The sequence below is a fragment of the Saccopteryx bilineata genome, chromosome 5 (genome assembly GCF_036850765.1).
Source record: "Saccopteryx bilineata isolate mSacBil1 chromosome 5, mSacBil1_pri_phased_curated, whole genome shotgun sequence".
Taxonomy (NCBI): Eukaryota; Metazoa; Chordata; class Mammalia; order Chiroptera; family Emballonuridae; genus Saccopteryx; species Saccopteryx bilineata.
Window position 1 is genome coordinate 123,596,611 of NC_089494.1, and position 12,258 is coordinate 123,608,868.

The 12,258-nt window shown below is 42.1% G+C and overlaps 1 protein-coding gene across 8 annotated transcripts in view; it reads left to right on the forward strand.

Moving 5' to 3' along the window:
- Positions 1-12,258, forward strand: part of WDR33 (WD repeat domain 33) — a 130,512-nt gene that overhangs the window by 45,674 nt on the left and 72,580 nt on the right. Inside the window, exon 8 of one of the 8 annotated variants that reach the window (XM_066232998.1) lies at positions 787-841. The exons of the other annotated variants lie outside the window; for them this stretch is intronic. Within the exon in view, the coding sequence (XP_066089095.1) occupies positions 787-800 (14 nt within the window). The 3' untranslated portion in view covers positions 801-841. Of the gene's footprint in view, positions 1-786; positions 842-12,258 lie in introns of those variants that run through there. 8 annotated transcript variants of the gene reach the window in all.

The window sequence follows — 12,258 nt, forward strand, 5'->3', positions numbered from 1 at the left end:
ACATTGATTTGAGAGTTTATGGTGGGAGCTTTTTTCAGTTTTTGCTTTAGAAATTTCAAACATGTACACATTTTTGTTCTAGTTTATTCATGTTGTTTTGCTTGTTTAAAAAAGTACTTTCTTTAGTTTTAATTTTTTTCTTAATCTCACTGAGCCAGCTGGGCAGGGCCAAATATGATTGTTTTAAATAAAGTCAATTAGACCACCTAAGTAGTACTTCTAATAGCAGGTATGGTATAGCATGTAAGTCATTAGACTCCAGTTACCCATTTTCTGTCATTCCTGATTTTTCTACATTTTCTGAATTTATGGATTATTTTTTAAAACAATGAAACTAATGTTCTTATAAGTTTCTTCCTTTTTTTTTTTTTTTTTGAGAGACAGAAAGGAAGACACAGAAAGGAAGCATCAACTTGTTATTGCGACACCTTAGTTGTTCATTGATTGCTTCTCATATGTGCCTTGACTGGGGGTTCCAGCCAAGCCACTGACCCCTTGCTCAAGCCAGCCACTTTGGCCTCTAGCCAACATCAATTGACATGATCCCACACTCAAGCTGGTGAGACTGTACTCAAGTCGGGTTTTAAACCTGGGACCTCAGTGTTACAGGTGGACACTTTATCCACTGAGCCACCACCAACTGGTTAGGCGAATGTTCTTACAATTGTGTGGTTTTTTTTGTTTTTGTTTTTTTTGAGAGACAGATATAAAGAGACAGAAAGGAAGAGAGATGAGAAGTATCAACTTGTTGTGGCACTTCAGTTGTTCATTGATTGATTTTCATAGGTGCCTTGACCTGACCTATGACCCCTTGCTCAAAATGAATGACCTTGGACTGAAGCCAACGACCATGGGGTCATGTCTATGATCCCATGCTCAAGCTGGTGAGCCCATTCTCAAACCAGATGAGCCTGTGCTCAAGCCTGCTACCTTGGGGTTTACAACCCAGGTCAATGCTCTGTCCACTGTCTCACCACCTGGTCAGACTAAAATAAATTGTCTTTATGTTTATTTTATTGAATTCAGAGGAAGGGAGAGAGCAGGAGAGAGACAGGAATATCTGTTCCTATATGTATTCTGTGGGGGGATCGAATTGGCAACCTCTGTGCTTTGGGATGATGCTCTAACCCAGGGGTCAGCAAACTTATTAGTCAACAGAGTCAAATACCAACAGTATGATGATTGAAATTTCTTTTGAGAGCCAATTTTTTTTTTTTTTTTTTCATTTTTCTGAAGCTGGAAACAGGGAGAGACAGTCAGACAGACTCCCGCATGCGCCCGACCGGGATCCACCGGCACGCCCACCAGGGGCGACCCTCTGCCCACCAGGGGGCGATGCTCTGCCCATCCTGGGCGTCGCCATATTGCGACCAGAGCCACTCTAGCACCTGAGGCAGAGGCCACAGAGCCATGCCCAGCGCCCGGGCCATCTTTGCTCCAATGGAGCCTTGGCTGCTGGAGGGGAAGAGAGAGACAGAGAGGAAAGTGCGGCGGAGGGGTAGAGAAGCAAATGGGCGCTTCTCCTGTGTGCCCTGGCCGGGAATCAAACCCGGGTCCTCCGCACGCTAGGCCGACGCTCTACCGCTGAGCCAACTGGCCAGGGCGAGAGCCAATTTTTTAAGACTTTAAACTATATAGGTAGGTATATTGTTATTAACTTAATTAAGGTATTCCTAAGCTGGCCTTTGCTAATCATTAGGTATTTTGTTGAAGAGCCACACTGAAGGGGCAAAAGAGCCACATGTGGCTCGCGAGCCACGGTTTGCTGACCAGTGCTCTACCAACCGAGTTATCTGACCAGGACTACAATTTTCTTTCTTTCTTTCTTTCTTTTTCTTTGGTGACAGAGAGAATCAGTGAGAGGGACAGATAGAGACAGACAGAAAGGGAGAGAAATGAGAAGCATCAGTTCTTTGTTGTGGCACCTTAGTTCATTGATTTCTTTCTCATATATGCCTTGACCAGAGGACTAGAGCAGACTGAGTAACCCCTTGCTCAAGCCAACAACCTTGGGTTCAAGCTGGTGAGCCTTGCTCAAACCAGATGAGTGCACTCAAGCTGGTGACCTTGGAATCTCAAACCTGGGTCCTCCACGTCCCAGTCCTATGCTCTTTCCACTGCACCACCACCTGGTCAGGCAGGGCTACGTACGATTGTCTTATCCTTCACTTGGTGGTTGGGGATCAGGGACTGGTGGAACTCCAGTTCATGAAGTTAAACAAGTAGGGACAGGACCTTCCAACTTTTTTGTTTTTTTAAAAGATTTATTTATTTGAGAGATGTGGGAGAAAGAGAGAGAAAGACATAGAAAAGGGGGAGGAGCAGGAAGCATCAACTCCCATACGTGTCTTAACCAGGCAAGCCCAGGGTTTCAAACCGACGACCTCAGCGTTCCAGGTTGACGCTTTATCCACTGCGCCACCACAGGTCAGGCTGGACCTTCCAACTTTTAAAAAGCCAGTTGCCCTATATGAAGTGGTTGTCATGTTTATGTATCCCACATACACACTACATCGAGCAGATAAGCGTGTGCCTACAGCATGTTAGTGTTGCACATCAGACCATCACTTGGGATTAAGTATAAAGAAAATCAGAGAAGAATTTTAATTGAAGGGTAGGTTTGTGATTATGTAGTTTAACTCTATTAAATACCTATCTTTTCAACATCATTCCTAAATATCAGTCTTCTACTCAAACATTTTTAGTGATAATAGTGTTCTGTTATCTTACATGATTCCCTTTTCCAGTTTTACATAGCTCTGATTTTCAGAGAGTTCTTTGGCTGTCTCTCTCAGAAATCTGCCTTCTTACAGCTCGTCATGCCTCTGGAACATGAGAAACTAGATCTGTGCTCTCTCTGTGGCCCTCCTTTGAGTGTTGAAGACAGCTATCCTGTCCTTTTAGGTCAGCCTTTCATCTGTAAGCATGCATGATCCCTGTCCATGGCAGACATGATGGTAACTGTATATTTTGGTGCAGAATTTATGAGTGCTAATCCTCAATATTTTTAAGGTTATAATGAACACAGATCTATTTTCAGGGGACTTGGTACTCCAAAGATTGTAATGATTGGTGCATAGGTATGGAAAACAGGAAGACACATAAAATTGAATGCAGTGCAGCATTGAGAAGTGCCCCCCATAAGCAAGTTGGCATCATTTAATGCATTTATCCTTTTCTAATAGGAAGTACAGCACACAGTTTATGGAATATGTTAGTGAAAATAACATTTAAGTGCCAAGAGCACATGAGCTTCTAGATTACTGATGTTGATGCATTGGACTCCAAACAAATTTATTTAATTAGCATATATCATACACCTTGTCTTAGCTAGAGGTTTTTCAGAAGGTATGACCCCTGTTGATTGTTTATTATATATGCCTTGATTGGGGGCTCAAGCCCAGCCAGTTACCTGTTGCTCAAGCCAGCGACCTTTGGGCTCAGGCTAGCAACTTTGGGATTATATTACTGATACCATGCTCAAGTGAGTGACCCCACACTCATGCTGGTGAGCCTGCTTTGCTAAAGCTAGCAACCTAAAAGTTTTGAGTGCAACACCTTAGTGCCCAGGTTGACATTCTGTACACTGTGCTACCACCAGTCAGGTTCCGATTGTGCCTTTTTTTTGGACAGAGAGAGAACAACAAATAGGGACAGACAGGAAGGGAGAGATGAGAAGCATCAATTCTTCATTGCAGCTCGTTAGTTTTTCAGTGATTGCTATCTCATTATGTGACTTGACTGAGGGACTGAAGCAGAGTGAGTGACCCCTTGCTCAAGCTGGTGATCTCAGGATTTTGAACCTGGGTCTTTTGTGCCCCAGTTTGACGCTCTTATCCACTACACCACTGCTTGATCAGATTGGATCATGCTTTTTTTTTTTTTTTTTTTTGTGGCAGAGACAGGGAGAGTCAGAGAGGGACAGACAGACAGGAAGGGGGAGAGATGAGAAACATCAATTCTCCGTTGCGGCTCTTTAGTTCATTGATTTCTCCTATCTGCCTTGACTGGGGGGGGGAGGTGATACAGCAGACCGAGTGACCCCTTGCTCAAGCCACCGACCTTGGGCTCAAGCTGGTGAGCCTCGCTCAAATCAGATGAACCTGCGCTTAAGCTGGCTACCTCGGGGTCTCGAACCTGGGTCCTCCATATCTCAGTTTGACGGTCTATCCACTGTAACACCGCCTGGTCGAGCCTGATCGTGCTTCTTAAAGTTCAGTAGGGGAGGTAACATTTTCATAAATTTAGGATGTCAGTCTGGGAGAAGAGTCATGATAGTATTAGAAGCGGTTTTATGAGTATAGAATTAAAGTAGATCACTTAAGACCAGCTAAAATGTAAATAAAAGGAGTTGAAAAATGGAATCATTAAGGATACTGAAGTCAATTTTAGTGAGAAGCATAAGAGTCCTTTTTTTAAAAATTTTTATTTGACAGTCAGAGCAAGGGAGACAGGTAGGGACAGACAGACAGGAAGGAGAGAGATGAAAAGTATCAATTCTTTGTTGCAGCACCTTAGTTGTTCATTGACTGCTTTCTTGTGTATGCCTTGGGCGGGGGGTGGGGTGGGTGCTCCAGCACAGCGAATGACCCTTGCTGAAGCCAGTGACCATGGAGTCATGTCTATGATTCCACAGTCAAACCTGCGACCTGTACAAAGAAAACTGGATAGAGGGTGACGGAGGACGATCTCTCTTTGGGTGATGGGTATGCAATAGAACTAAATGACAAGATAACCTGGAAATGTTTTCTTTGAATATGTGTACCCTGATTTATTGATGTCACCCCATTAAAATATAAATTTATTTATAAAACAAAACAAAACAAAACCCTGCGACCCCACACTCAAGCTGGTGAGCCTGTACTCAAGCCAGATGAGTCCATGCATGCTCAAACCGGCAACCTCGGGGGTTTTCAACCTGGGTCCTTCACGTTTCAGTCCGACGCTCTATCCACTGTGCCACCTGTTGGTCAGGTGAGAAGCATAATGGTCTTAAAGAGAATTCAGACTGCAAGTTTCAAATGTTTGAATTTTATCTTCCAGACTTTAAAAATAATGGCTCATACTTACTGTGTTTGAGGTCTACTCCAAGTATTTTATTTAATCTTCCTAATAACCCTCTGAGTTAAGTACTTGAACCTACCTACATTTTACAAATTAGTAACCACAGTAAGAAAAGTTAAGTAAACCTACTCAAGGTCATATTTAAACCTGGGTTGTTTGACTCCAGAGTTTATACTCTTAACCTTTATATTAAACTGCCTCTTTTATATTTTAAAAGTACCATCAGCATGGATGTTTGATAATCAGCAGTAATGTTCTCTTGAGCTGTGATAACAGAATTATAGAGTTTTTTTTTGAAGAGGAGGGGTGGTGGGTTCAGGGAATCATTCATGTACTCAGGTTTGTTTTATCAATTTAAAAAAAAAAAACATATACTGGGCCCTGGCTGGTTGGCTCAGTGGTAGAGCGTCGACCTGGCGTGCAGGAGCCCTGGGTTCGATTCCTGGCCAAGGCACACAGGAGAAGCGCCCATCTGCTTCTCCACCCCTCCCCCTCTCTTTCCTCTCTGTCTCTCTGTTCCCCTCCCACAGCTGAGGCTCCATTGGAGCAAAGATGGCCCGGGCGCTGAGGATGGCTCTGTGGCCTCTGCCTCAGGCGTTAGGATGGCTCTGGATGCAACAGAGCTACGCCCCAGATGGGCAGAGCATCGCCCCCTGGTGGGTGTGCCAAGTGGATCCCAGTCGGGCGCATGTGGGAGTCTGTCTGACTGCCTCCCCATTTCCAGCTTCGGAAAAATACAAACAACAACAACAACAACAAAAAACCCCATATACTGTATTTCCTCATGTATAAGAGGCACTTAATTTTGGGGCTCGAAGTTTGGGGAAAAATGTATGACAAAGTTATTGAACTTAAGTTTTATTTATCGTAAAATTCATACAAGTCCTCATCACTGTCAAAACTCCCATCCATTAGCTTGTCCTCATCTATGTCTGATGCCTTCATATATTGCTTCGTTCTCAGTTCCATCTATGGCATTTGAAATGCCACACTTCTACACCACTGTATAAAATGCACTCAGTTTTTAGACCCCAAGTTTTTCCAAAAAATGTGTCTTATACATGGGGAAATATGGTAGGGTGTAGATTTTCAGTGTATGATATATTTAACCAAAAAAACATTTGGCGTGACCAGGAGGTGGCGCAGTGAATAGATTGTGGGACTGGGATGTGGAGGACCCAGGTTCGAGACCCCAAGGTTGCCAGCTTGAGCGCAGGCTCATCTGGTTTGAGCAAGGCTCACTAGCTTGAGCCCAAGGTCGGTGGCTCGAGCAAGGGGTCACTCAGTCTGCTGTAGCCCCCCGGTCAAGGCACATATGAGAAATCAATCAATGAACAACTAAAGAGCCTCAACGGAGAATTGATGTTTCTCATCTCTCTCCCTTCCTGTCTGTCTGTTCCTATCTGTCTTTCTCTCTGACTCTCTCTGTCTCTGCCAGAAAAAAAATCAAAAAAACCAAACAAAAACATTTAACCATAATGAGTAGTATAAACTACAAATGGGTTATAAGATACATACAAGGTTATTTAAATAGAACATCGATATAAGGAGTCCTACTGAGACTTATTCAGGCAGTACAATTCGTTTTTAGTTTTTAAATATAGCACAGAGAGGAAATGAACCTCTGAGTACACACAGCTTACAAAAAAGATTATTAATACTTTTGAGAAGTTGCTGTGTATTCCTGGTTGCATTTGACTAATTTTGAATGAAAGATCAACTCTGCGAAGATTATTGTGGTTTAGCAATGCGTTTTTAAATTATATGAAGGCATGTTTACAAAGTCTGAGTGTATAAAAGTTTCTGATACTTTTTATTGGAAGTAATTTAACTTATTAAAGTAAAATTGACAAACCATGTAATATATGATTTAAAGGACTTTATTTTTTCACAAAACATTCCACAAAATCCTGTTTATTCTCCCCAATATTAAAAACAGAAACATTATCCTCCTTTAAAATAGGCTGTAGCAGAATAACTCCTTCCAGCAGCACAGTATGTTTAATATGAAAAGCATTTCAGGCACATCTCATCATTTGGCCAACCATATGGATCTGTTTTTCATAGGAATACCTATTTTCTTTTTCTGGATTTCCTTATATTGAAGAAGAGTTTATTTAAGGTTCTTTCCCTCTGCTTTCCTAAAAAGAGGGGATTATGTTAGGGTCTCTAATATAATTCTCTGAGTATATTATGAAAGGACAAAAGACAATATTTTCTCTTTTTTTTTTCTTTTTTGTTGCGACACTTTAGTTGTTGATTGATTGCTTTCTCATATGTGCCCTCATTGTGGGGCTACAGCAGACCGGGTGACCCCTTGCTTGAGCCACCGACCTTGGGTAGCTCAGGTTTTAGTGATGAGATTTAAATTTTCATTTGCTAATGATTTAGTTACCCTGTTATATTGTGGGGCTTCCCAGCTAATGAAAAAGAATTTTTTTCCATTAATTTGAGAGCAAGTAGCAGGAGTGAGGAAGCACCAACTTGTTGGTCCACTTAATTGTTCCATACAGTTGTGCACTCATTGATTGCTTTTCCTCTGTGCCCTGACCAGGACAATACTATATCCACTGCATCACCAACTAGGGCACGCTAATTAGATCTTAGTTTTTAAAGTTAAAATACAGGGGTTTGAAAGAGGTGATAAAATTAGATAAATATGTATTAAGCTTTTGAATTGTTTAGTTAGTAGGTCTTTTTTTACTTGTGATAGAGACAAAGAGGGACAGATAGGGATAGACAGGAAGGGAGAGAGATGAGAAGAATCAATTCTTCCTTGTAAAACCTTAGTTTTTCATTGATTGCTTTCCCATGTGCCTTGACCAGGGGGCTCTAGCAGAGCAAGGAATCCCTTGCTCAAGCCAGTGACCTTGGGCTTCAAGCCAGCGACCTTTGGGCTCAAGCCAGTGATCATGGGGTCATGTCTCTGATCACACACTCAAGCCAGCAACCCTGCACTCAAGCTGGTGAGCCCATGCTTAATACGGTGACCCTGGGGTTTCAAACCTGAGTACTCTGCGTCCTAGTCCAATGTTCTATCCACTGTGCATCCCCTGGTCAGGTTGTAGGTAAGTCTTTTTTTTTTTTTTTTTTACAGAGACAGAGAATCAGAGAGAGGGATAGACAGGGACAGACAGACAGGAATGGAGAGATGAGAAGCATCATTCATTAGTTTTTCGTTGCGCATTGCGACACCTTAGTTCATTGATTGCTTTCTCATATGTGCCTTGACCGTGGGCCTTCAGCAGACCGAGTAATCCCTTGCTCAAGTCAGCAACCTTGGTCCAAGCTGGTGAGCTTTTGCTCAAACCAGATGAGCCCGTGCTCAAGCTGATGACCTCAGGGTCACGAACCTGGGTTCTACCCATCCCAGTTTGACGCTCTATCCACTGTGCCACCGCCTGGTCAGGCCGTAGGTAATCTTTTAAGTAAAAGTATATGATTAAAATATGGCATTGGCTGGGGCCTGGTCTCAGTGATAGAGCATAGGTTTAGTGTGCAGACATCTTGGGTTCGATTTCTGGTCAGGGCACACAGGAGAAGTGACCATCTGCTTCTCTCCCCTTCCTCTCCCTTTTCTCTCTATCTCTCTCTCCCCCTCTCACAGCCAGCTGCCCGATTGGTCCAAACATTGACCTTGGGCACTGAGGATAGCTTGTTTGGTCCGAGTATCGACCTCAGGTGCTAAAAATAGCTTCGTTTGATTTGAGCATAGGCCCTAGGTTGGGGTTGTTGGGTCAGTCCCAGTTGGAGCACATGTGGGAGTTTGTCTATCTCCCTTCTCATTTAATATCATAAATATACTGCTCATAAAAATTAGGAGATTCTTCAAAAATGAGTATGAAGCAATAAAATATCCCCTAATTATTGTGAACAATGTAGTTATTTGTCAATGGTTAAGTACCATAACAAATAACTTTAAAAAATTTTTTTTAATTTTTTTAAGGTATTTTTAAAATTGAATTTATTGGAGTTACATTGATTAATAAAATTATAAAGGATACACTTACACAATTTTACAGTACATCTGTATATTACATTGTGTGTTCACCACCTGAAGTCAAGTATCCCTCCATCATCAACTATTCTCTATCATTCACTTCTTTCTTTTAGCCATTTTAAAGTTTGATTTAAATTATATTTCAGGAATATCTGAGAAATATCTTCAGCACTGTGATCACTTTAATTATAAAGAAACCAAACTAAGAATTTCTGTTGAAAGCAAGAAATGGTAGTTTCTAGGTCAGCGGTTCTCAAGCTGTGGGTCGCGACCCCGGCGGGGTCGCCTAAAGCCATCAGAAAATACATAATGTATATCAGGTATTTACATTCCGAATCATAACTGTAGCAAAATTACAGTTATGAAGTAGCCACCAAAATTATTTTTTGGTTTGGGGTCACCACAACATGAGGAACTGTATTGCGGGGTCATGGCATTAGAAAGGTTGATAACCGCTGTTCTAGGTCATTTATCCCTTTTTACACATTGTTTCTTAAAATAGTTGAATTTTTCCACACTGAACTATTAAATCTCTCAAAGCAAATGTTCTGAAGCCTCTTTGTGTTTTTTCCCCTTGAATATAGCTTAATAAAGTTCTCTTTGAGAGAACTTTGCCTCTTACTTGGTTTTCAAATAGCATGTTACTTGGTTCATGCTATTGTATAGCACAGTGAATTCTCTGCTATAACTTGCTGATGCTTTTAAAAATTGTGTATGTCTCTTGGGAACACCGGAGGGGCCTTTGTGAAGGGTAGAGAAGAGCTTCTCCACAGCCTGTTGTACTGCTTTGCCCTGACCAGTATACTCCTGTCTAGTTCTGAGCTGGTGAAAAGTATTCCTGTCTAGTTCTGAGCTGGCAAAAAGTACCTATGTCATGTAGAGAGGTCTAGCATAGCAGGTATAGCTTAAAAAGTGGCTAACTTGATATTTTGGGGCTGTGTACGTATTTTTCTCCTTTTCAATTTATCTCTTCAAAAGCTGAACCATGATTATTTTCTGCACTTAGCATCACCATCTTTCTTTGCCTGTCAAAGGTTGTGGAAGTCCCTACTCAGTTTCCAGGTTTGTTTTGTCAAAGGTGGAAATTATAAGTATTCTACCACATTTAAACAATTAGGAAATACTAAGGGAAATCAACATGAATCCAGAACCAAGGAGTCCAAAGGTGAGTTCTAGTACTTCATGCCAGATAGCTCAATATTTTATCTCCAACATAAATTTTTTATATATTATTAAGTAAAAGTAATTTGTGATACCAGGAGTCATCAAAGGTTCAAGTAGTAGTTCCTGGTTCTGTCAAGCCTCATGACTAACCTATATACTCTTCAGAAATGAACTCCAGTGTTAATGACCACTGAACATCAGACTTTAAAAAGGGTACACACACACACACACACAGTGTCTCTGAGAAGAAAAATCTTTACTAAAATGCTCATTAAGCCTGACCAGGCGGTGGCGCAGTGGATAGAGCATCGGACTGGGATGCTGAGGACCCAGGTTCAAGACCCTGAGGTTGCCAGTTTGAGGGTGGGCTCATCTGGTTTGAGCAAAGCTCACCAGCTTGGACCCAAGGTCACTGACTCGAGCAAGGGGTTACTCAGTCTGCTGAAGGACCTCGTTCAAGGCACATATGAGAAGGCAATCAATGAACAACTAAGGTGTCGCAATGCGCAACAAAAAACTAATGATTGATGCTTCTCATCTCTCCGTTCCTGTCTGTCCCTCTTTCTGACTCTCTCTCTGGAAAAAAAAAGTGCTCATTAAGCAATATTACTGTTTCAATTTGAAAACCAGTGACTTGGAATAAGTCATGCTGAAAAAATCTTTTTATTTTATTTTATTTATTCATTATTTATTTATTTATTTATTTATTTGTATTTTTCTGAAGCTGGAAACGGGGAGAGACAGTCAGACAGACTCCCACATGCGCCCGACTGGGATCCACCCGGCACGCCCACCAGGGGCGACGCTCTGCCCACCAGGGGGCGATGCTCTGCCCATCCTGGGCGTCGCTATGTTGCGACCAGAGCCACTCTAGCGCCTGAGGCAGAGGCCACAGAGCCATCCCCAGCGCCCGGGCCATCTTTGCTGCAATGGGGCCTTAGCTGCGGGAGGGGAAGAGAGAGACAGGAAGGAGAGGGTGAGGGGTGGAGAAGCAGATGGGCACCTCTCCTGTGTGCCCTGGTCGGGAATCGAACCCGGGACTTCTGCACGCCAGGCTGACGCTCTACCACTGAACCAACCGGCCAGAGCCTAGAAAAAATATTTTTAACCTGACCTGTGGTGGCACAGTGGATAAAGCGCCGACCTGGAATTCTGAGGTCGCCGGTTCGAAACCTGCACTTGTCTGGTCAAGGCACATATGGGAGTTGATGCTTCCTGCTCCTCCCCCCTTTCTCTCTCTCTCTCTCTCTTTCTCTCCTTTCTAAAATGAATAAATTAAAAAAAATTAAAAAAAAACTAAAACCCCCCCAAAACAATATTTTTTTTATTCATTTTTTTATTTTTAGAGAGGAGAGGGAGAGACGGAGATAGAGAGAGAAAGGGGAGAGGAGCTGGAAGCATCAACTCCCATATGTGCCTTGACCAGGCAAGCCCAGGGTTTCGAACCAGTGACCTCAGCATTTCCAGGTCAACGCTTTGTCTACCACGCCACCACAGGTCAGGCCCAAAACAATATTTTTATAGAATTATTGGAGGGGTCCTGGGAAACTATAGCTAAACTATAGACAATGTTGCAAACTAATCTGTGGATCACTGTAGAGTATCATAGCTTTGTAGCTGCATGATTGAAATGAAAGTTCATTTCCAAAATAAGTTTTCATTGACTGTTACCTGTTAGTCAAGTATTCATATTGCTGCGGGATCTTTTCTTGCCTTCTGTCCCTTTTCATACTTTTTACTAATCCTAATATGTCTTGCCTTGAAAATTTACAGGTAATTCAAAACTACGAGTTCTTTAGATGTCAGGATTCTAGAAGATACTGTTACGTTAAACTTAATATTTAAAATTTAAATAAAAATAACTGTAAAGTCCTATACTTAGGTTTAAACCTCAATTCTAGAGTTTAATAAATTGGTTTATGTGAGTTTGTATATATAAAAGCCCTGGTCAGAGAGCTCAGTTGGTTAGAGCATAGTCTGGATATGCAAAGGTTGCTGGTTTGGTCCCTGGTCAGGAACAGATGGTTTCT